The sequence below is a fragment of the Furipterus horrens genome, unplaced genomic scaffold (genome assembly GCF_987537825.1).
Source record: "Furipterus horrens unplaced genomic scaffold, mFurHor1.1.pri manual_scaffold_9, whole genome shotgun sequence".
Taxonomy (NCBI): domain Eukaryota; kingdom Metazoa; phylum Chordata; class Mammalia; order Chiroptera; family Furipteridae; genus Furipterus; species Furipterus horrens.
The window spans coordinates 18279916-18306937 of NW_028327179.1; the positions used below are offsets into that span (position 1 = coordinate 18279916).

At 35.2% G+C, this 27022-nt stretch overlaps 1 protein-coding gene across 2 annotated transcripts in view; it reads right to left on the bottom strand.

Annotated features, from left to right (window-relative positions):
• Window positions 1-14911: 14911 nt before the first annotated feature.
• LOC150001369 (histone deacetylase 9-like) overlaps window positions 14912-27022 on the bottom strand; it is a 465158-nt gene continuing 453047 nt past the window's right edge. For both annotated transcript variants that reach the window (XM_090287130.1, XM_090287131.1), the window contains one exon: window positions 14912-17513. In XM_090287130.1, coding sequence (XP_090143256.1) covers window positions 17199-17513 — 315 coding nt within the window. In that variant the 3' untranslated portion in view covers window positions 14912-17198. The remainder of the gene's footprint in view (window positions 17514-27022) is intronic.

Genomic DNA, 27022 nt, shown 5'->3' on the forward strand with positions numbered 1-27022 from the left:
TGTGCTGAATATATACATTTACCATATGGCATAAGTGATATATTGTTTTCTTCATTTGTTTTCCTGTCCATTTTTCTATGAGACTGTGAATTTAAAAGTCCATATGGCTACTTCATTTTGGTTGGCATTCTCTGGGCACCTTCTCAGTGTCTGGCAAAAAAAGTCCCAGACACATGTTGATCAGTATGCATTTACTGAATTGGTCTTAAATATTACCGTTTATTAGGCTAAGATGCAATTAAAAAAAAAAAAGAGTAGATGAAGGACATTGTCCAATTTATACACATAGTTACACACTAATAGAAGTACATTAAATAAATTGTATTCTGACATGTAAAGAAAATTTGGATTGTTTGCTACAAGCCCAATTAATTCATAAGTTTAATTACAAATACTCTTTTGCCCCAGCTTTTTCCCCCTAAATATCTGTTTGAAATTGTTTAAGTACCTTCACCATAGTTACATTTTTTTTAAAAAAAGAATTTTACAAGGGTTATATTTTCTAAAAGAAACCAATATTTAATTTTAATACCTATATTCAAAGGTCTCCCTTTAAGCTAATAATGAATACACTTTCCTTAAAATCTTAAGCAGATCTCTATTTCTGAATTAACTGTCACCTCATTATAATTTCATTTCAACCTCAGTCATGTTATAGTTCATAACATTTTCAATAAAACTTCAATACAGAAAAGCAGAGTTTTATGAAGAGTTACTGTATTTCTGCTATATGTTTATTTTCTATAGAGGGTGTGTCTCAATATTAAAAGTATATTTACACGTAAAAAGTTACCAGCAAAGTGAATTTTCTTCAATGAATACTACTTTATTCAAAAGTCAATGTATGATATTGTGTGTGTGCCTTCAGAAAACTCACACATTGAACATACACCTAAGAGAAAATAAAATGAGAAATTAATCATATGTAAAACTACAGAATACAAAAATGAATCTGAAAATACATAAACATGATGATTGAAGACTGAAATACAATAACACTGAAGACTAGATGATGAAAACCATCAGAAGATAAGAAGCACAGCTTTCTTTTGTTTACTCTTGCTTGTCCCTAAACAAAGAACAAAATCCATGCTGTTCATGGGTCCCTAGGAATACTTCTACTTTGTATGGGTGGTGGTAGCCATACTTACAACGGGGTCTTTAGGAATGTCTGCATTATGAATGTAAATTATGTTTAAGAATTATGTTAGTTAAGAGGATTTATATACTTAGGTTTTTATTTCCTTTTCTTTGACCCTGCAACTTTTTTAAAATTAAAAACTTATCAAAGGTAAGAATCTATTTTGCAAATTCTGTCAAAATCACATCTCTAGTCATTTTCTTAAAAATTCTGAATCTACTGAAAAGGAATAGATACTAGCTTTAAGACAAGGATGTTTTCTTTGAGACCTACTGTCATTTATTCAGTAAGGTCCTGTGAGTTGCTCCCAAGGCCAAGAGATGTCAGGGGGAGGGGCTCTATCTTGGCACCTAACACAGTAGTATGCAATGACTAGATGTTCTGTGTGATTTAATTTAACTCTCTCAGTGCCTTATTAAGTCCATGTGCAAATCCTCTTGAAATTCCAAACTGTGCATGTGTCTAAACAACTTAAGAATCTCAAATCTGGAATATCTAATTTTAAATGTGCATATTCAGATAAGTTTATTAACTTGGACAGGTCACTTTGACATAGGGAAGTTGTTGTTAATTCAGTTGGAAATTCAGGCGAAAGTCCTCGTTGCAAATCAGATTCCTAAATTGCAGAATATATTTTTTAATCTTCTGTTTCTTTCCAAATATTCTTGACTAATTTTAAATCTTAAAAAATATTAGAAATGTGACCATAATTTACATGATTAAAGGTAATGTTTAAAATTTGAACATAGCAGTTAAAAATTTTTAAAAATATCTTTGACCTTTTAATATAGGTTAAAATATCGGGAAGAATTCTTGAAGTGACTAAATGTGTTAACCACTATCCTTTCTATGAAAACAAAATAAAACAAAAATATCCTTATCCAAAATATCAAAAGAAATACTTTCTTCTTCAACAGCAAATGTACTGAAAGATTTAGTGATTTGTTAAGATGAAGAAATCACATGAAATATATACCTGAACCAAAAAAGGAGGCTTGATTTAAAGTGACACCTTGCCAACTAAGTTAGGGTTAAAATGATTCGATGATGATTGTCTTAAGTTTCTACTAACAAAGTAGTAACAAACTAAAAATTTCTGATTAGAAGATGATAATATCCTCAACACTGTATTAAACCACAAGAGCAACAGTTCTTCCTCAGATTCTCAATATTTACTTTTCACCTTCCCAAGGCCAAAATGTCATCTATTATTTTTTGTAAAAGAAAATCAAAGCCAAATGGTAAAAATGCAAAGATTTGGTTAAACAAACAGTCAGAATTTCAGTGGCTTTATCTGCAGCATGCCCAGCAACCAAACAAAGCCAAGATATTGTCCATCTCTTTGACAGACAAAGAGCCTCAGAGGTCCAGAGTGACATGCCCGAAGGCTGGCACGTGATTGGGCTAATTAAATTAAATAGCAGGAAACAGCTTTTCTATATGACACTGCCTGGCCACACACAAACTGTAACAGTAAATCTTTTATACTAGTCAAGGAAAAAATGTAACCATTAAAAAATATACAATATCAACACACCATCCAAGAATCAGAAGCTACATAAACTCCACGGGTCTGGACGTTAATGCAAAATGTCTCAGGACTTCCCAATTCACTTTAGGAGTCATCCAAAGGCCCACGTAATTAAAGGCATGAAAAAGAAAGCCGCTCTACCAGCACTTCAACTTAAGTCAATATTCTGATTGCTTTAAGGACAGGTTTCTACATCAAATGAGCTCAAAACCTCAATACTTTTGAATTGAAGTTAAAATGTATTGCTCACTTTCCACCAGTTTTATATCCTACCTACCCATTACCCAACTGAAAATTAAGAGAGAAATTTTTTAAAAGGCATGAGGTCTTAATCTATTGAGAAAACTCTTCTACTATGTTCCCTACAATTTCTCAGCCATAACATAATTTTCTCTGTCACTGTAGTTTCAGGCTTTTGGTTAAGTCAGCTTTATTTCAAAAAAAAGCATACTTTCATGTATCTAAAAGAACTTTTGTGGGTTGGTAGGTGCAACTCATTTTATCAATGATGGCTTTCATTAGCATTGATTTCTAATGTAAAGAATGGGGACTATGAAATAGTAATAGTCATTTTAGAAGCATTATTGTGGAAAAATAAAGACAAAGAAATTGCTTTCATAAGGATCCTGAATTAGAGGATTGCAAGGCAATTTTAAACTTAAGAGAGCAAATTCAGAATCAGTGCAGACCATTGGCTTATCTGCCTAAACAGAATTATATAATATACATTAAATATGTAATATAATATACAAAATATAAATGGTACTCATATTTTTGGGTGAAAAGTACATTTATGGTAGCCAGTATTCTGATAGTATAAATATTCCATTATTCATGCTTTTCTAACTTGAACTTAAGAATTTTCACCAATTTATTATTTCTTGTTGTATGAAAGAGTTGACCAAATTAATGGACCGTGACTTAATAAAATTATAGTGTACATAATCTTTAACTACAAAAACACACCCAGTTCAAGGGCATTCATTAAGAAAGAGGGAGAGAGAATCTAATTTTAAACTGAGATTTAAAAGGTTTTTGAAAACTCACCAGTATTTTTGTCTTTCACTCAGTTTATTTCATGTAATTTATAGGATGACGAAACGTTTTCCAATACACATGAATTAGCAAGGCCCATTCAATCTGTCTGTGTACCATGCCAGAAATCAATGAGCAATATTTAATGTCTGTTTCTCATGTCTGCCTTCCAAATTAATATTTGAATGTAAAAATAACCAAATACCCAAGAAATTCAAAGCCTAGGAGAAAATGGTTAAGCCACAGAAAAGAAGTGACATGGTAGGAGCCAGTAAGCAAGTAGCTTCTAAAGTGAAGTCAGGCCTAAGAGTGAGCTGATCTCCTCATCCTGCAGCCCCTACCCAGTCCCTTCCATAAATGTATTTATCTCTTCACATCTTTACTGAATCCCTTCTCCCTTCTTCATCCTCATTCCTGCCCCAGGGCCCTAGGCTAAGACTGATAAATCCCTGGGGTCATTCAACTCTGTAAACACAGAACTCACAGATGAGAGAGAGAAATCAGGTTCAGGGTCAAGGCTACTATAGACCTGCCTTAACATAATTTAAGGTCTTGAAATGTTCTCTGAAAGGTTTGAGGTGACCAATAATCTTTAAAGGAAGTCAAGACATTTAAATTGCCTGACATCTAATAAAAATTTACTAGACATTAAAAGGAGCAGGAGAACAAGAATGATATTCTAGAGAAATTTAAGCAGTAGTAGCAGACAGAAATGGCAGAGACAGCAGAATCAGCTGGAAAGGACTTTAAAATGAATGTTATAAATACATTCAAGGATTTAAAGGAAAGCATGAATATAAGGAGGGTATAAATGAAAATCATATAAAAGAACCAAATGAAACACCTAGATCTGAAAAGTACACTATCTTAAATGAAGAATTTATTAAAAGTGAATAAAAGTTTATCCACTAGAAGAAGAGATGAGTATGGCAATAGAAACTATATAAACTGAAGTACAGAGAGAAAAAAGAATAAGAAATAATATAAGGAGACGTCTAGACTGGGGAGACAACATGAAGCAGTCTATCCTAGGTGTGACTGGAGTCCCCAAAGGAGAAAAACTAATATTGGAAGAAACACTGTCTTACAGTTTGCAAAAAATTAAAAGGGCAAACCCACAGATACAAGAAGCTCGGTGAACCAAAGCAGAATAAATAAAGACAATTGCATCACAGCAATTGATCATCAAGTTGCTGAAAACCAGTGATAACAAGAAGCTTTTAAAAACAAGTGGAGAAAAAAGAAACCACCTGATTTTAAGATTTTCTATAAAGCACTGGTCATCCAGATTATGTGATATTGTTGCAAAGTTAGACATATAGACTGATGGAATAAAAGAAAGAGTTCATAAATTTGCATACACACACACACACACACATATATTCAATTGACTTCTAAAACTAGCACCAGAATAATTCAAAGGAACAAGGAACAAGGATAATCTTTTCCAAAACTGCTGCTGAAAATGTGGGTACCTATGTAAGATAACCTCAGCCTTTCTTCATGTCATGTACAGGATTACCTGGCTCAAAATTGCTTTGCCTTAAATGTGAAAATAGAACTAGAAGAAGACATAGAAGGAAATCTTTCTTAGATAGGACACTAAAGCCCTAACCATAGAAGAAGAAATGATAGAATGGGACCCATCCACATAAAACATTCTGATCTTCATAATAAAAGACAAGCTATGGGCTAGGTAAACATCTTTGCAACATAGGTATTGAGAAATGGATTGAATCCAGAATATGTTACTTTTGTAATTAATAATAAGACACTCCAATCAAAAAATATGTGACACAGCTGGATAAACAATTTACCAAAGCAGGTATACAATTGCTGATAAGCACGTGAAAGGATGATGCCGGGGAAGTACACCATAAAACCACAATGAGGTTCTACTGCACATCCACTAGAATGCATAAAGCTTCAATACCATCTGACAACATCAAGTGTTGGGAGCAGGAACTCTAAACACATTGCTAATGAGAATGTAAAGTAATCAGCAATCAATAGTAACTTGGCAGTTTCTAACAATGTTATACGAACAGTTAGCATTCAACTAATCAATTCCACTTCTAGTTCTATACTCAAAAGAAATAAATGTCTACCAAGACTGGCATAGAAAATTCATAGCAGCTGTGTTCATTATCACCCACACCTGGGGATAACCATAACTTCCATCACTAGATGAATGCATAAACAAATTGTGGTATATCCATATAACGAAACACTATCCAGCAATTAAAAAAGAGCATATACTGATAGACACATAGATGGATCTAGAAACATTTTCTGAGTAAATAAAAGGAAACCCAGACAGAAACCATCTCAGACTATTTTTATGTGATTTGTGTATATAAAATGCTAGAAAAATGAAAACTAAGGCTTAGAAACAAAGAAACAAAAAACAAAAACAAAAACAAAAAACCGGTTGAATGATTGTCTGGGACTTAGTGGAGACTGGGGTTGAGAACTTGATTAAAAAGCAAGAGGGTAACTCTTTGGAGTGATATATTCTATATAGATTGTGGTGTATATACATTTGTTAAAATTCATCAAACTGTACATATACAGGGTGGAGCAAAAGTAGATTTGCAGTTGTGTGTGTGTGAAAATTTATTCTTGTATTATTATTTATTAAGTATTGTATTATTTTCCACATGGAAAACTATAACTACTTTTGCCCCACCCTGTATATTGAATGCATTTTTATTTGTGAATTATACTTCAAAAAAAGTAGATTAAGAATCAATATGACTTAGAGAGCTAAAGTAATCAAAATAAAAATCTCATTTCAAAATTTAAATTCAAATTATTATGGAAAAAAACTACTTAGGACATTAGAAATTAGACATTTTTGAATCCCTGGAACAGCTGCTTTCTGGGAAAATATTTTTTCACCTATTTCCATATCTAGAAAAATGCTGTATTGAGAAATAACTAGCCACTGCGCATATATAAAGGTATAAAATATATGGAGACACTTAAAATTTGTATGAGGTAAATAAAATTAAAAAATACAGGAATCAAGTTGAATATGCCAGAAAACTGAATGTTAAATTTACCTTAATTTGATAAATATAGAGGGATTTGATAACACCTCCAGCATGACCAAAATATATATTAAAATGCTAAACACATAATAGAAAGTAGACTTACTATTTATCATGTTAAACGAAGGTCATAGAAGGAAAGCTGATGACTATTTCCAATCAGGGAGTGATTAACTGAAGAAGAAATCTCAGGATTCCTCGTTCCCGGATGGAACTAGTTTAAGATTCACCAAATTGGAGATAGTCGAATAAAAGAGTAGAAAAATAGGCCCCGCCTCCCCGCTTCTCACAGAAAAGATTCTCAGGGCATTTGTTAAAAAGAAAACACTGAAAAGTTTGGTACAGACAGTCCCTGATTTATGATGGTTTGACTTACGATTTTATGATGGTGCAAAAGTAACCAATACTCATTCAGCAGAAATCCTACTTTGGATTTTGATTCTTCCCTGGGCTAGAGGCAGAGGGTAGGATACACTCTCGGGATGCCGATGTGGGTGGGCAGCAGCGAGCAGTAATCAAGAAAGGAAACAGCCAGTACTCTAGAATGTAGTATTGACGGCATTTTCAATTTACAGTATTTTCAACTTATGATGAGTTTACCTGGACATAACCCCATTGAAAGTCAAGGGGTATCTGCGTTTTTATTTATTTCAAGCTGACTCCAAAGACAGGCAGAGCCCAATGTAAAAAAGGAGAATCCCTTGTAAGCTAGAGTTAAGGCCAGTTTTCTGAGTTTTGCTCCCTAATTGATGGCTTTGCTGCTGATAACGGGGTGGAAACTAACTGGAGGCGAGCTGGGTATAGATAGAACTTATCCCAAGACCCTCTCCTTGATCAATATATTTTCTTAATGCTTTGGGATGAAGCTCACATTGATCATCCACACCTAGAGATGTTTTTAAATGTGATGAATCTTTAGTTGAAATCTAATTTAAAAAACAAAACAAAACAAAAACAAAAAAAAAAAACTAAGGTTCTTTTTAGAGGAGGCAAAAGGAGATGGAAGGAAAAAAGCAAAGAGGAAGAAAAGATCCGTCCAGGGTCTCCCAAAGAACCTCCCAACCTGGGTACTGCCCAGAAGTCATGAAGGTTTGCAGATGAATCAGTTTTACAGTCTCCTGCAGTGGCTTTGGTTGTGTGTATATTGGCATTTTCCATGTGTGTTGGGACATGTAAAGGTGAGGAAGCACTGCTCTAGGGATTTGCATTTACTGAAGAGCAAATTATTTATTATTAAAAAGTGAAATCGAGGATGAGATGGGTTCCTACCAAGGAGAAGTTACTGAAGTTCCAAGAAGTTATTAGTAATGTTATTAATAGTGATATTAATAGCAATTGCTAATTTTTACTTTGTACCAGTTCTTCTACCATATATATTATTTACATACACTTATCCATTTAAAATCTCACAAAACTCCAGTGAAAAATACTGTTAATCACATTTAACAAATGAGTAAACTGAAGTTTGGCAGAATGAAGTAATTTGCTTCAGGAGGACTTGCTGATAGAAGATGAAGTTGGAACTCCTGGAATCCTACAGAATCAGCATTGTAACCCCAAAGCAGGTACATGAACCACAAAGAAAACAAGAAATGCCACTGTTCCAGTTCGATGCATATGTAGTCAAAACAACACATTAATTTCCATGTTCAGTAATAGCTTTCTTTATTTAAATCTGCATAAAGATGAGGTGGATTCACTTTCTAAGATTAATATGAACCATTCTGTCTTCTTTCCAAGCTCCAACTTCCAAAAATTATCTACAGAATAGATAAATGTAGAAAAATTAATATGCTAAAGGGACTATGAAAATTATTTGCTATTCTGTATTATTGTATTTTATCTAAAAATGTGTCAGATATTACAATAGAAGTAAAAATCAATGATTCATATAGAATATAAATTATGAAAAATCAATTGAGTTAATGGTAATATCAAATAATAATTTCATCAAGTAAACAATTTCCATCATTTTCCCATGACTAAAAATGAAAATTAAATAGCAACTATTATTACTAGAGACAGCTTAGAGATAACATTACTAATGTGGCCATTCAGCACAATAATCCAACAAGTAAAAAATGATTCCATATTTCATACAGAAAACAAAAGTGAGCCTGTAATTATAATATGGAAGAGAATGTCCCTTTGACATTAAGAAATATGAATAAGATAGATGTAAATCAAAAATAATTCAAATAAAGTTTCACCAGTTCTTTGTGTGATGTTAGGAACACTGCGTAATATATTTTCTCTGGCTTCAAAAGTCAAAAAGACATAATGACACACAGGTAATGATTACAAAAATACTTACATGGTACATTGTATGGAACTGATTCCAGGTGGACTGAAGACTTTGAGTAGGCTGGAGAAATCAGAGGTGGTGTAAAGGAGAAAAGCAGACTAGGGTAGGAAAAAGAATGTCAAGTCTCTTCAGATAGGGGAAAAAGCTAAATGAAACCCAGGAGATTGGAGCCCCAAGTTGAAATTTTACTGCACATGGTCAGTGATTAAGTGAGATTGGGAAGGAGTGGGTATAAAGGTTGAATTATGAGGGCTGAATCTCCACGATACCATTCAATTGAAACAATTGTAAAGATATTACTGTAAGTTCTGCCATAAAGAACGGTAAAGCGGTAGTGGTATTTCACAGTAAGTTAATTGAATTAGTATAAAGGTCACACTAATGCATAAAGAGGCTGGTGCAAAGGCAAAAGAATAAATTCACTTTAGTACTAAAGCAGCGACTAGTGAAAGAGAAAGTGAAGAGATAGGATGGCCTGAAATGAGAAACAGGAGTACTAACTGCTTGTAAGAAATAAAGAAGAGGTGATCATCAGAGATGATGTCATGATAATAATTTATCCAGAGTCTAAATGGTGGTTTTGTTGACAGAAATGGAGAGCTGGGGAAAAAAACGCCCATTTTACAGATGATGAATTTACTAACTTGGAAATGAGAGTGGAGCAATCAGTGAATTGTCTCTACCACTGATAGTATTAATAAAACATGGGGATAGACTTTGAGTTGCCTTTAGATAAAGAAGAAAGAAATCTTTGAAGCATTAAGATGCTGCAGATTTCCAACACTAACATTTTATGGTTCTATCTATATTTGATTAAGTAAGAGCAATAGAAAGACAATGGCAAGAGCAAATATTCTTTTGTTTGGGTTTTATAGCCCACTTATTTTCAAAGGGATGCCAGAGAGATCTCCTAACATAAAATGGTAGGAGGAGACCTAAAGCAGTATTTTACAGTAGAAAATATGAGCCACGCATTTTCTAATAGCCACATTAAAAATGTAAGAGAAAACGGGTAAGGTCAATTTTAATAATGTTCTACAACCTAATATATTTAAAATATTATCATTTTATTATGTCACCAATATATATCTTTGTTACCCAGATATGAATATATATTTTATACTATGTCTTTGAAATCTGGTGTGTATTTTACTCGTAAACCATATATTATTCATATCAGTCACATTTTAAATTCTCCATAAATACATGTGGCAACCAGTCTGGACAGTACAAATATAGAGGTCTTTGCAGAAATCCTGTGAACAGAGGCACAAAGTTCAAAGCAAAGACACAAACATTAATTCAACAAAGAACTTCAGTGCCAAGTAGACAAAAAAAAAAGGTAGCCAGTGTAGAATTTTAAAGCCATATAAATGAAAAAGAGCTGATTTGGTTTTGAACGTTCATCAGAATAAAAGACATCTCTTAAAGAAAAAAATAAACTCAATGTTTCCTTGGTTTATATTAGATAAATAAACATCAAGATTGTAGAATTTAAATGATTCATTGGGAAAAAAAAAGAAATAGCATCAAAAGCTAGGAAGCAATAAGAAGCGGCAGCAGGAAAGGCAGAAAAACAAAACCAAAATCAACCAGAAATAGGGAAAATGGAGCTCACACATGAGGAAATGGAGTCCAGCAACTATTAAGTTCTCATCTCTTTAAAAATAACTCAAATACATAGAAGAATATTTTTAATAAACAATGAATATAACTCCAAATGGGTCAAAGACCTAAAAGTAAATGCTAAAATTTAAAAACCCTTAGAAAGAAACATAGGTGTAAACCTTTGTGACATGGGATTAGGCAATGGTTTCTTAAATATCACACCAAACACATAAGCAACGAAAGAAAATGAGGTAAGTTGGAGACTTCAATAAAACTAAAAATGTTTGTGCATCCAAGGACACTATCAAGAAAATGACATAATATTTGCAATTCATATATCTGATAATGGTCTTTTATAGAGAATATATTTAAAAACACTTGTAACTCAACAACAAAAAGACAAACAAGCTTATTTAAAAGTGGGCAAAGGACTTCAATAGACATTTCTCCAAAGAAGACATGCAAACATCCAGTAAGTAAATGAAAAGATGCTCACCATCATTAGTCATTAGTGAAATAGAAACCAAAACAATGAACTGGTACTTCACATCCACTAGGAGGGTTAAAAAAAAAAAAGGAAAATTGCAAGTGTTGGAGAGGATGTGGAGCAATTGGAACCCCTCAAACACTGCTAGTGGGAACATAAAATAATTAGCCCTCTGGGTAAAACAATTTGGGAGTTCCTCAAAAGTTAAATAGAGTTACCATATGACCCAGCAATTTCACTCCCAGGTACATACCCAAGAGAACTGAAACCATATGGTAACACAAAAACATGTTCACCAATGTTCATAGCAGCACTGCTGATAACAGCTCCCAAAGGAAAATACTCCACATGTCTGTCAACTGATCAACGGATAAACACAATGTAGTATATTCGTACAGTGGGAAATGAGCCATAGGAAAGAATGAAGTACTGGTCCATGCTATAATGTGGATGGACCTTGAAAATGTAATGCAAGGTGAAAGAAGCCAGACACACAATAGGCACCATCATTAGGATTTCATTTATATGAAATGTCCACAAAAGGCAGATCCATAGAGACGTAAAGTAAATTAGCAGTTACCAGGGGTTGAGGGAGAAGGGAACTGGGAATGACTGCTTAATTGGTACAGGATTTCTCTGAGTTGATAAAAATGTTCTGGAAGTAGACAGTAGTGATGACAGCAGACCATCGTGAATATACTAAAACCTCTGAATAGTACACTTTAAAATGACTAAAATGGGGAATTTTATGTTGTATAAATTTTATCTCAATTTAGAAAAACAACAACATATTTACAACAAATAGCTCAGAACTTGTGAAGAAGAATATTTTCTAAGTTTTGCAAATTACTACTCTACAAATAAGTTATGGAATTATATAAATTAGAAGAGAAAAATACGCAAAAAAGACACATATTATCACAGAAGAAGTAGCAGTAAATATAGTGAGAATAAACTACACTGAAGTTAAAATGCAGACAGAATAGAACAATATACAACAAATATGAGATCTATTTTAAAAACTATGAATCAGAGAATTCAAGAATCTTAGGTGAAAGTTATGAAAACCAGCCATACTGCAGGAAGTGGTCTAGGGCTCTGGGCCATCTCCAGAACACTGTTTCTGAATCAGACTCTCCCAAAGGGCTTGAAAAATGTAGATTCCTGAGCTCCCTGTCAGGACAACAGAATCAGAACCTCTGGTTTTATCAGAATCTGAACTGTCAACAGCTTCCTTCAAGAGGATTTTTATGCCCCTTCCCATTAGATAACCACCCAGGCGTTCTAGAAACAAATGTCTCTATTTTTCTGCTTCATGCCATTTTATACATACTATCTTAGGTCAAAATGATTATCAAGTGCATCCTCAATAGTTCAAAATGTTTTTAAAAGGCAGAGTCCTAATGGTTTAGAAACTGGAGTCTCAGCCTTGGTTGGGAAATGAAGGTATCATAGAAAGCGGTGAAGAAATGCTGAGTTAGCTGGTTGAAATCTTTTTTCCTCTCCCCTAAAGAGTTAATTCCAAGCACAGTACATCTTTTTCACACCATCCCAGAACTGCCCTTAGTCAGAAAAAATAAACGCACAAATTTTCATGATTGAAAAAGATTGAACATAAATGTATACAAGAAGGGCATCTCTCAATTGTGACTTAAAAAACAGGGGGCCCTAATCTCCTAGTTTACAGCAATGATTAACAGAGAAAATTGATTCAAAAGTGTTTGAAAATGCTGATAGGGGAAAAGAGAGAGAGAAAATAATGATTAAAAAAAACGTGGACACGTGAAAAGAATTGTCACACAATACACTGTGGAGGCAGAGTTTGAGAACAAGGACTACGGTGCCAGGGTTCCTGGGTTCAAATGAGAGTTAGAGCATCACTACCCGGGTGGCCTTGACCCTATTTAACTTATCTGTGCCCCAGTGCCCTCATCTCTACAATGGAATAATGAAACCTGCCCTATAAGGTGGTTGTGAGGACTAAGTTAATTAGCAGATGAAAAATGCTTAAAACAATACACGACATATTGTATGTTTGCAAGAGTTAAAACTACAAGTCTCTTTGTAAATCAGGATAATCCCCAAAAGTTGCATTGTCTAAACCCCACAGTTTATAAGCTTTAAAGAAGATATACAAGGGGAATAAAAACCTTTTTAAATTAGTAAGTTCTGAAAGTCATATTCCCCATATCCTGTTTTATTTGCTTGATTGACCTCCCATACTTTTCCTTTAAAATTATTGATTATAGAGGGAATGATAATCTACTTCTCAAACTTTCTTTTGCATCTCTGAGTTTTGATTATAAATGGTTATAATTTGAAGATCTTGACTATTGAACACCGTCAACCCACAATTACAATACCCACAATTGCATGTTTCCATTATTGAAAAAAATCATGAAGAAATGCCAAATTAAACTGTTGTTTATATATCTGTTGAGAACTAGTTTTCAAAATGTTTAGTATCTGAATTCCTTTTTATGATATCCTTTAGAAGAAAAGAAATGTGAAACATAAAAATATCTTAAAGGCTGTCTTTCTCAGATCTATGAAAAGTAACAATCTCTATTTCAGCAGCCACCTCTGCGAAGAAGGTCATGTTTTATTGCTGGAAGAGGAAATCTAATGGATAGTTATTGCAAGTCCAGACAAAAACCATTCTTCTAAAGAAAAATTTTCTATCATGTTATTGATGTTTTTTAGTCAAACAGCTACTTTACACTTTGGAAATCAAATATACAGCATAAAACCATTATCTAATTGATTCCTCCAATTCTTTTGTGAGGATGCTAGTATCTAGTTCATCTTGTGATTTTACAATCCAAAGGAAATTTTTAGGACATTTCCACAATTCTGACCAAATTATAAAATGTATGGCATTATGGAATGATAATCCATTTTATAAAAGTCAATGATATTATCTCCAGTATTCTTAATCATCTAGCGCAATACTCTTGTTACTTAGGGTAACTTTAATTTGTGTGACACTATTAAACTTTAGATCAAAGGAATCAAAGAATATTACACAAGTATTTTTAACCTCTTGAACCAAATGCATAGTGACATATTATGAAGTATTGGCTAATAAGTTCTGCCAGCAATTGACCAGAAGAGGAACAAAGTATGTCATGGCCTATGGGATGTGTTTGGTCCGGTTCCGCTTAGCTGAGTCAGGCTCCTTGTTTTTTACAGTAGTATTAAGTGATTATTTCCATATAAGGGGAGGCCATTTAATTATGCTTTTCCTTTAAAATTATATACTGACACTTTATATTTGTAGGTCAGGCTCTCACTGTAATATATACATATATATATATATAAAAACTTATGATACACTGAAAATTATTTATTTTACTATTTATTGAGTGCTTGTTATAGTCAAGGGATAATATTAACCTGTTTAAAAATAATATTTTTAAGTTGAGAAAAGTTAGGAATTGACATCTATTTACATAAAATTTTATATTGACATCAAAGATGTTAACATATCTTGAAAAAGGCCGCACTGGGGAAATGAAAATGCAACAACTTTTACATGTGTTTGCTATTTGATAATGGCTGATATAAATACTTTAAAATCATTATTGTTGGATTTATTATTTATAATGGCATAGAAGTAACTGCTCAAAATATCTTTATTTTCTTGTTTCAACAAAGAATGGCGATATATTTTGGTATATGAGACCTACTGCATGAGTTTCAAATTCGATTATATATCAAGTTTACACAAAGCCATAAGTATGAAAGGGGATCTTTTAAAAAAAACTTTATTTGAGAAAGGAAGAGACTTGTAACAGAAGGCAAGAAGAGAAACATACAAACAATATATTTACAACACAAAACAAGAGATCACCATCAAGGGTGTAAATTATAATAAATACAGTAGATTTTAAAAGAGACAATTATCAATTAGCTCTAAGATTATTTAAGTCCAGCTTTTCTTTTCACTGGTTCCAGGTAGTTTCTTGATTAAATTCAAAGACTATCAAATTCAAACAATTAACGTCCACCAACTGTACTGATGAAGCTCTTTCAAATAACATTATAAAAAATAGGTTTATTTTTGTTTGTGATTACATATTTTTGAAGTAATATTATACAAAAGTCTGCTCAGCCACATGTTCCTCCCCAAATAAAATGTATTTTAAAAGATGCACTATCCCTTTTTTATGAGATTAAAAAAAGTCTTTAAAGAAATGTATATTTATGAGATGGAAAAAATATACAATTTTATCTTAGGAATGCCATATTTTTAATGCAAAAAGAAAACTGACAAAAGTCATTTTAATCGGAAGGAATATGCTAACCAAAATATGTTGGTAATAGGAAGTATTATAGCTATTTGTCAAATTATCAGAAGGACTTTCATTATATGGAAAAGTTTTAAACTTTCTAACTTCTAGTTATATTAATTTAATTTGAATGGAGACTTTTTAAAAAAGGATAATGTATCTTTAGCAGTAACCTTCTTTAAGAAATATTTTTAAATGTCACAGCAAAATGTAAACAACACGTGCCAGTAACATACAATTGTACAATGTCTACATTTGGCAAAACTGCTATATCGCCTTTGAAACAGGATACTACACCTTAAAATACCTCGGATTTAGAAATATAAATATTTTAATAGAAAAAAACTTTACAAAGATTCTAGGTCAATTTGGATTATTCGTATTAAAGGGGTCTGAATACAACAAATCTTTAACTAGCTTAACAAAAGTAAACCTATAAAACAAGGTAAACATAGCAAAAGGGAGTATTGAAGGAAATGTTCCAGTGAAAAGCTTCCTTAACAGTTTCCCTACTTGTGGTGTTATTTTCTTAGACAATAAATCAATTCATAGAGTGCCCTTTAAAAACAGAAGGCGTAGAACGCTATCCTCCGACGGCCCCCCTACATTCCCCAGCACATGAATCACTTGGGCTTCCTGTTTCCACAAGGCATTTCCTGGTCGGCCTCATAGAGTCAGTTTTCTGTAGGAGAACAGCAGGAACCTGACAAAGAACTGACTTAAATAAACAGTCTTCTGTTGCCTTCAAGGTTGTTTGTATTTTAAAGCATCAAAGGACACAGTCCTTCTAAAGGTGCATTATGTACAAGTAGCTTCTCTCGTTAAGCCTCGCTTGCCTAAATTTTTGTTTGCCAAAATGGTACGGTATATACGGTGTCATTATGGAATTAGACTTTAAGAGATCCTACGGATAATGATTATAAAATATGATACACCTTCTTCTTTTAAACACGATTTTGACTTCATATCAAATACTAATCATACTGTCACCATGTTTTCTACGATTGTAGATACAATAGAGTATCTGATTGGACCATAAGGCTGCACATTACTTCTTGCCAACATTTGCATCTATTTCATTTTTTTTGATAGACAATGTCATCAAATAACACAAGATAAAGTGGAATGAGCAGTGCTAGGTGAGACATAATGTAATATTTAAAATAGTGCTGTACTTTGCATCTATATATTTAAAACCACCTCTATTCCTAATATTTTCAATTTCAATCTATACAGTAACCTAATACTACTGGTATGGGAACCAGAACATTTCACTTAACGAAAATGAAAGGAAGGAAGGGGAAGTCTACCTTTAACAGTGTTCAAGACTGTAGTATGATACATTATGTACAACGATGTGAAAATGAATTCTATATATCAAAAAAATCAAGAATAGAATGTTTCACCGATCAGACTGGGAAACTCTATCCAGCAGTTACTGATCTCAACAGATAAACTAAAACAACAGTGAGTTCATTTTTCTTAGAAGTAATTGATGTGGCAGGCTTTTGGGTGAATTTAAAGCCTATTAATTACTACTTGATGCTTATGTAGTATAATATTAGTGTATCAGGTATTTCCCTACCAGTGAAGTTTCAATGAAACCTTGACATCTATATAAAGATCAGTATACATAGAGATCTGTATATAGATACATGTACATTACTTAGTCCTTAAATCTAAAACCAAATTATTCAGAGATAGGAAATAATATCCACTTAGCAAAACCTGCAGTGCATTTCATGTTCAGATAATGACTTTAATTACAAATCCTGGAGCTAAATCTTTGCCTATTACCTGTTGCATAAAAGCAGCCTGCTCCCCAGATTCCATTTCCTGGATCTGAGCATCTTCATCACTGTCCGCTGGTTCCTCCTTGACCTTCACAGCTCCAACTTGTCCCAGGGTGTCCTCCACACAAGCACTGCTGTCGCTCCTAGTGCTGTTGCCACTAGAGGGCGCTCTGTCTTCCTGCATAGCCTGGTCCCCCTGAAGCTCTTCCTCTGCTTCCTCCAGGTGACTGCCTGGTTGCTTCAGTTGTTCAATAGATTTCGAAAGCAGCTAAAAGAGAGTGTTGAGGGATTCAAAATTCAGCAGTTCTTGGTGGTAACAGAGCAGCAAAATACACTGATTTCTAATGACTCTTTAACACAGTTAGAAAATGGTGGAAAAGAGGTAAATAATAAACTGTTTTTATATGGAAACCATAACGTTTTCACAAGGACAAGTTTTACTGACTCAATTTAATCCAAATACACATGGAAATTTTTTCTCAAAATAGGAAATAAAATAATGGAAAGGTAATAAACAATCTCTAAAAAATCTCATTTTTTTCAATGAATGTCAACCACTATAAAAGACAAAACACAAATGATAACAATTCTTCTTGTCCATATAATTTTCCTCTACCTTATTTGTCAAATGATAAAAGTTTCTTATATATACTTGTAAAACGGAACTATTTTGAAATTCTTAACTTTAAAAAGACGCGGGATGTAAAAATCTTTTTACAGCATTAACACATATCCAAATATAAAATTAAAAACAAGAAAATAATTTTAACTTGGGAATTATTATTTAGACCTTTTATTTATCTTGTAAATTAAGTCATACTTATTTATCAAAAGCATATGAATTAACTTCTCACTGATTTAAAGAGATAATTGACAACATGCCTAATTTAAACAACAGCAAAATACCATAGTTCAAAAGCTCAACAAATGGGGAAAAATTTTCAAGATCATTTCCTCTCACACAGGCCTTTTGTTTTATTTGACAATGACTCTGTTGACTGATCATCTGCAGATCCTGAACTGTGTTTTCAAAAGTGGTTAGAGATTTCCGCTGAGTCAGTGCCCACGTAAGCAACATGCCAATTATATAATAAGCAGCACTCAAAATACCACCACTAAAGTCATGAATACAGACTTTTCTGTGTAAAATTCAGGTTTACCTCCCATTCATACTTACCTACGTTTTTAAAACTAAATACACACTTTAGTGTTAGAATACACAAGTATTTAAGCTTTGAAGGCTGTTATAACCTCTCTAGGCATAAACCTCAAATGGCCCTGCACACACTGATGAAGTCCTTCAATTTCACTGGAGACAGAACTGTGAGGAGTTCTCATTCATCTTTCAACAAATATTTATAGAGTGCCAACTATGTTCAACACACCATTCAAAGCATTGAGGAAACAGACATCACCCTGCCCTAGTACAGCCTATAGGTTAGTGTGTTAGAAAGACACCAAATTGATAAATAAACCCATTTTTGTTTTCAATTATGGTAAATGAAAACCAAAGAAACACACGGTGGTAGGGTGCACACCAGTTGGAATGGAGTAGAATGTGGATTGTTAAGGAAGTTTTCTCTGGGCCAGTGCTGTGTTTAGCCTGAGACGTGGAAGATGAAGGATGGAAAGGAAGAGTTAGTGACATGTGTGTGAGGGGTGGAAATAAATGTACAGAGCATATCTGGCAGCAGGCACAGTGCGTGGATGGAAAAGGAGCCCAGGGCATCTGCGCTACTGAAATGCCAGTGGGGTGTGAACATGGGACGACAGAGGGAGAATGATGGAAGGCGATGCTGTGTAGAGTGACATGATTCATTACACATTTGGGCTGAGAATAAGATACTCGCAGAAGAAAATATAACTTAGGGTAAACCCTATATAAGGCATAATCAAGCTAAGAGAATATATACCAATCAAAATTTATATCCAAATGAAAAGGCAAATTTAAATATAAATTTCCTTTGGGTCTACAGTCTAACTTCCATTGTTCCTGGGCAGTCAGCATAAAGAAGACGTTCATACCATCATGCTTTAAAATGCCTGTAAGTACTTTTTGGAAAATCATTTGCAGGAATTTTGTACCAATTTTAAATGCTAATCAGCAATTCTTATTTATTTATTTATTATTTACTTACTTACTTATACAGAAATCTCGATCTCCTGTTCCACTCTCTGTGCATTCACTGGGTGACTCCCGTTTGTGCCCTGACCGGCGATCAAACCCACAACCTTGGCACATACGGGCAATGCTCTAACCAAGTGAGCTATCTGGTCATGGCTCTTTATGTCTCATATATAAAATACCTGGCGCACTGCTGAGACTTGGGAGAAAAGAAACTAATATTCCTGACCTTTGACTATATAATTGTAGAATCCCATTGGATTGACTGTTTAGAAAGGAGCATGTGACACCATAGACAACAAGCAGAATTTTAACAGAAAAGCCCCAGATTTGGCTGAGACACCAGGGATAAGGGCATCGGGTGACAAACACCCACTTGTTTTCAGAGAGACAGAGAGCTCATCACTCAGTCTTGTAACTCAGCTTCCATCACTCACCTCAGACAACACACAAGAGAGGTTAGAGAATCTGGAGGGAAAGAGACATTTATCTAAGAAAAGGTAACGGACAGGAGAGGAAGGCTGCTGGCGCCCCTCAGAGAGACTATCTTCAAGAAGATTGCTGCTATTCATCTGGACGGTTGCTTCCTGAGCTGGAGAAAACTCTCTCTCTCACTACCAAAGCTTAGCTATACAAGTTCATGGGAGCTAGATCATCAGAGCTGGTGGGCCAAGGACAGCTGAGAAGTGTTCAAAAGATCCTGCCCAGAGCAGCACTGTAAGGACAAGAGAAAAAGAAAAACAACTACATGGTGTGTGTAATCATAGCCCACACACTGAGGGCCATTCATGAAAAGTGAGCCAGAGAGCACCTGACCAGTGCCCAGGAAATGCCATGTGAAAAGTCCCTGCTTACTGCAGGGTGACTCTGCATCTTATGCCGCCTCGGGGTGCTTGACTACAGGAGTATTTAATAACCAAGAGGATGCTACACCTACCACCTGCTTAGTAAAAAGACTTTTCTGTTGTTATTCCTCTCCTTCTCAGTTCCCACATGGCCTCTCAGTGCCTTGTCCTCCTAACTGCCAGTGATCTTGTCCTCTGTTGTACCTCAGCTCCCAACTTCATGGTCACACCCTACACTTGGTCTTTATCCATAACTGCACACTCACCTAAATCTCAATTTCAAGCATCATTCTTTTCTTCTGGCTCATCCTGCAACCATAACTCGTCTCCGGAGGCTCCTAAAATCTATTGAGCCAACTGCATTCTTGCTGCCCAACACCGCCTCTGCTCTTCCCTCACTTCCGTTCTTGCTGGATGAGGTTCCATCCACCATCATTACAACTCCCTGCCTTACATTATCTTCAATTCTTCTGCCTTTTCAAAATGAAGACTTCTAACCCTGGTTACTAATAAATCTCTGCCAAACCCAAGCAGCTGAATAAGCTAGGAAACAAACAAATTGCAATCATGCTGAGTGTTTGTCTTCAAATTCATGATCATAACTCTCAAATGGGCCCTTGGGCATCTGGCAGTCCTTCGACATTTCTCTTGTTCATTTACTCTCACTCTTTCAATGATGATTTCTAACTACCTCCTCTCTCCTCAAACTTCTAATATCCAGACCTTTATTTCGCTCCCCTGCTGAAACCTTTGCTTCTTATTTCACTGAGAAAATAGAAGCATCAGTAGAGAAACTCAATGGTTCCATTCACCCTCCTCCTGTTACAATGAAAGCAATGTCTGCACTCCTACCACAGTCAATCTCTCGGCTAATATCCTGGACCTCTCCACTCCTGCAAGAGCTCACTCTGTCCTCCATCACATATCCCCCCTCTCTGCTGGAGTATTCTCATCTGTACACCGTCAGTTTTTTTATCCCTCTTAAATACAACCTCCCTTAACCACCTGTTCCAAAACCATCATGTACTTTTCTTCACAGTGAAAATCCCTGAGTTACCTCTCTTCATTGTCCTTATTTTTTCCTTTCCCATTCACTTTAGAATTCACAATAAATAGGCTTTGGTCCACACTATTTGACTGAAATCTCTCGTTACAAAAGGCAATGACTACATAAATGCCAAAACAATGGGCAATTTAAATAGAATATTAACTCTGGCTGGTGTGGCTCAGTAGATTGAGTGCTGGTCTGTGAACCAAAGGGTCACCCATTTGATTCCCAGTCAGGGCACATGCTTGGGTTGGGGGCCAGGTCCCCAGTTGAGGGCATATGAGAGGCAACCACACATTGATGTTTCTCTCCCTCTTTTTATCCCTCCCTTTCCCCATCTCTAAAAATAAATAAAATCTTTAAAAAAGAAATAGAATATTAATACATGTCAGTGAGGGTGATACATTTTAGAAAGGAAAATATGAACTATAACAGCATACTTGAAAATAAGAGATTAGTATTACTAGTGTTGGTACAGCCAAAGGTTAGGCAAACTGTGTGAATTTACTGAAATAAAATTTTCCATGGAAAGCAAATATGTCCAAGAAAATCTCTAATAATGACAAAATGCTGAGTGTTCGCAGAATATATCTTATGTTCATTTTAACAGAACACCTTCTAAAATTTGACCTATTAATATATTTTTGAGGTCATTGAAGTATCCAGAAATCACATCATTTCATCCACAAGTCAAACTGGGTCAGTATTTACAGCTTCAGTGACAGACAACGTTTAGTGTGTAATACAGAAACAATGCCATCTATCCTGCCGGTCCCCTTGGCTTCGTCCTCACCTCTGATGTACTAAAGGAACCATGAGGGAGAAGAAAACCAGACTGAATAATGTTGTGATAACTGAACAAGAAGTCCAAAAGGCAAACTGATCTTCCAAGAGCAGAACTGCTTAATGGTTTGTAAAAAGAAATGTTTCTTGACATAAAACAGTAACTTATGAATGGAGATCATATAGGTAAAAAATGTTGGTGTTGGAAAATTTATAACATTCTTCAAACCTGTATTTTATAAAGAAGAAACTTCATGCCCAAGAAAAACCAAATCATCTCCAAAACAGAGTAGAAACCTAGAAGTTTTATACCCTCTCACTCTGCATTCTCTCCTGAAGCCACTATATTCTGATGACAACTGAATTAATACAAACAATTCCAATGTCTCCCCTGAGCTCCAAACTTGCATATTCAGCTGCGTGCTGAACATTATTGCTCAGATCTAGAATATCTCTAGAATATCTAACAGGTACCATAACCTTTATGTAGGTCACAAATAATCTTTAATCCCATCCCACTCAAATGTATTGATAGCCTATCTTCTCATCTGAGTGAAGAGCACTGCCCAATCGCAGGAGCCAAAAACCTAGGATTTTTCCTCATATCTTCCTCACTCGCCTTTTCCATAAATATCCGAAAACCCCACGTTTAGTAGCAATGCTTTGACACTTTTCTTCCCAGGTCATGAAACAAATGCTAATATCAATTTGAACAGTAACTACCACTTTTGCATCATCTCTGGAACAAAATATGCTCTTTGTTAAGCTTCACAAAGTGCAAGAGATAAACGGGGCCTCCTGGAGCCTATATTGCAAAACATAAATGCATAAAAGGAGTTAACCTACACGTATGTTAGTTTAGGTATTTGACAAAAGCTGTTTTTGTTTAAACAGTCACACTGGCCAGAGTGGAAAAATTAGCAATTAATATCAGCAAGGAAAATCTACAAACACGTCACAGAGAAGCTGCCTGCTGGGTTTGACTTATGTCAGATACTTAAAATAAAGAGTTACTCGGTATTATCTGTACGTTTATTTATTACTATTTACTAAGAAGGCTGGCATTCGAACAATGTTGTGTGTGGTGTGTTTGTGAGCTACAAATGCGACCATTGCAAAGATGGCACGGGCTAACCCTTTTCCAATTTGTACTGTCTCCGAGCGGCCCCAGCTGCAGGGAGGAGCTGTCTGCTTCCTCTCAGTGGGGTGGCAGGGTCTCTCTTTGGTTGCACATCTGGAGGTGATCCCCCAGCAAAGCTGAGCTGTTGCCTTGCTGGCTAGAAAACACAAGACGAAACATCTGTGTGACAGATAAATGTGCAGGCCCGTGTGAATCTCAGCTGAGGTGCCATTGGTAAAAGACACTGTGTGTCGTTTGTCTGACACCAGGTGAGTTACTTTGGTGGGGAACCCGGCTGAGATGAAGAAGGTGATGGCCGTGCCACTCCCCCTGCCCCTTTGATCTGGGCTCCTACGCATCTGTCAGTGAGTCTCTGTTCTCCAGGCTACTGTCCGGCAATCGTACGATCATTAAGAATGCTACAGGTGATCTATGACCCCTCTGGATTTGTAACACACACACTTATACACACATCACAGAGTGTCTATAGACCAGATAGCATTATTTATCCAAATTCCTAACACGTCCGGTTTTACAACTCTACCTTTCAATTCTCATCAATCCTTAATATGATCATATTTATAGCCAGTCCATAATTTCAAGGTTTTCTGTTTCACGTTAAACATCCTATGTTCTGTTGACAAAGGCTGTCAATATGAATAAATATTTAAAGGCTGTGCTGCTAATCTTTATACATTAACCCATTAAGCTCATCTTCATGTAAGTTACGTCGTTTGACAGAAGTCTAAAAGTCAACAAGCGTGTTTTTGAATACAATATCTTTAAATTCTAATTTTTAACTTTTGCCACAGAAATCCTTGATGTGCCCACAAAAATCTTCAGATTTGGAATGGAAACTGAGAACAGGAGTGTATAAGGAGTAAATTGGTTTCTGACAGACATCTGATTTTCTGAAATTATCAACAACTCGTTAAGCACAAGTGTTTGAATGTGCTTATTAAGCTACGCAAATTGACCTTCCACCCGACTCACTGCTTTCTTCTTGTGCCTCGGATTTGAAGGCAGATTTTACTTGGAGCAGGGCAATAGCACACTTTCTTTTTTTTAAGTAAATGTAAAATTCTTCTCTTGGAAAATAAAACCTTTTCCTTAAGCTCCAAGGAAACTAGATTTAAAAATAATGATAAAATTCTGTCTCAATTCACAAACAGATTAGGTATGTACCAAATGTTCTCAAAAACAACATGCAGAGCTTGGAGGGCTTTCAAATCTAGAGGTCTACTTAGAGAAGAACTCCGCCTCAAGCCAAAATACTCCATGCTAGTTCACTTCTGTTCATTTTAGGAAAATAACCAGAAGAACCAAAATTAAATAACAAGAGAGAAAGATTTTCCATATATTGGTTCATTATTCACATAAATTAAAAGTCTAAACTGAAAAACATCCTTTCTTACCAATACTGAAGATACATAAAATTAACCTAGGGACCAACTAAATTCTTAATAAAAAAACTTGTTTATCTTTATAGCTCTAACTGACTGTGTAAAACAATACCTGAAATTTAAATATCTTTTCTCTGGCTCTCAAAAATCCTTATATTTCAATAACTTAAATGAGTATTTACTTCCGAGAAGGAGATTGAAAATTTTCTCCTCTCAGCTACTTTGAGAAAGTCACCCACTCACTCTTTCAGTCATTCAACAATTTTATTGAGCACTTACTATATGCCAGGTCCTGGAAAGAGAGAGGTCAACTAGGCAAGCTCTCAGTGGGCTGAAAAGAAAATAAGCAATTGAAGACAGAACTTAATGTGATAGAGAATGATCGGGGAAGTGTTGTCTGTCTAATTTGTCTGGGCAGGGAAGTCTTTCCAGATCTGAGGTTTGAGCTGAGAGAAACTCCAATACCAAGACTGAGTGACAAAAAGGCCTGGAAGTTGAACATCCCACACAGAACTGTGGCTAGCACAACTCCCGGAGGTAGAATGAGATTCCCCACAGACAGGAGAGGAGGCCAATGTGGCTGGAGCTCAGGAAGGAAGTGAAGGGGCTAGGAGATGAGGTCACTCAGGGGACAAGAGCCAGATCAGGACAGCCTTGTAGGTCAAAGATGTTTGAATTTCATCCTAGAATCAATAAGGAGCAACTGAGGAGTTTTAAGCAAGCCTTTGACATAATGTGACTTGCATTTGTAAGAATCACTCTGCCCACTATGGAAGATTGGAGTTAGGTGATCAAAACTTAGAACAGGAAGGTTGACCTTTCAGAACATAAAATCCTCAGCAAGAGAACAAGAACTATTAGGGGTTGCCCTTCACTGGAACACAAAAGACTTATTTTTCCTTCTGTTACAGCACTGTGCAATTTTATGTCCTTTTATGTTACATAACAAGATTTTCCTGATATTCTTTCTGATTTTCAGCTGAAAGTACACTTTTTCCAAAGTTTTCTTTCTTTGCTTTTCAAGGGCAATGAGTAGAGGCACAGTGGGGAAAGGCATATAAATAAATAAATCCCTTATTTATTTATTTACTTTTGCTAACCCTGGTGATTTTGAATTGTCTCAGAATAGATAATATCCCAAAGCCAATTATTTTCCAATCACTTGATACATGAACATGTCCCTTTCCCCTGCCTTGATCAATCCCTTTCTTTGGTAAACTGGACGGTGGGACAAACCCTGTTTAAAATGGACAACCGAGAGTAAACCCCAGCTGATGATACTTGCCCACGTGGGAATATGGGCCCACTGTGGCCAGACTTTCTAATTTTTCAGACAATGCCAGAAATCTAGAATTGTATTTGAAACCTTTCTACTTTTAAAGATTTACCAATAATTCAAAATGCTTTTTAAGACACCAGGGAGGTCAAAGGAATAGATCCTGTCCATGACTATCAACTTATGACCTCTGAAAATAATCCCATATATCCCTTCCTGATTGAACATTCTGCAGTTCAGATCATTTAGGGCAGATGTGCGCATGCGCTTAGAAGACACCAGCCTTCCCAATTGTGACTTTTTTAAATGTTCCTTGAATGGTGAAAAATTCAACTACTTTGCCAATGGTTGGAGGTAGGGGTAGGGACTGACCGCAAAGGAGAGCAGAAGGGAATTTTGGATGTTGAGGGACCTGTTCTATATCTTGATTGTGGAAATCATAGGACAATATGTATTTGTCCAAACTCATTAAACTGTACAGCAAAAGGAATATATGTTCCTGTGTGTAAATGATAACTCAATAAATATTCAATAACTAACCATAATATTGTTCCAAAGAGAAAACAAGGTCGGCTGTATGATGAAGACAAAGATGTAAGAGAAAACTGGAATAAAATTTAGTGGTTCAGTTGACAACAAACTAACCTGATGCAATACTGAAACAAATGGGAAATGTGTGTCTTGGGAACAGTTTAGCACTTCCAGACAACCATCTTCATTAATAACTATGGAAAAGAGAACTGTTCGTGTGATAAAAAAATATTAATACTGAGTCAGATGTCAGTACTGCTTATTGTGTTTAATTACAAAGCACTTTTAGTACATTCTCTCAGGTAAGCCTCACTAGCTACCTCTAAAATGTGCAGATAGGAGAATTATTGGACAAAGAAGTTCAATGTTTTGACCAAAGATGCAGAACTAATAAAAAATGGTGTAGGACACCAGAAACTTCTCTTGGGAAGAATAGCAAGCATTCTTGACCTTGCAATTCTAATGAGCTATGTATTATGTAGAACCATTTTTGAATAGAATTATCTGTTTGCAAGTCTGTGAGCCCATTCAAGGGAAAAAAACATGCTTTCTTTATTTTCATTTCCACCATGCAGCAAAATCCTTGCTAATAAATCTCTGTGGAACATCATAAATTATTTCATGGCAGGAATTCTTCTGTAGAAGT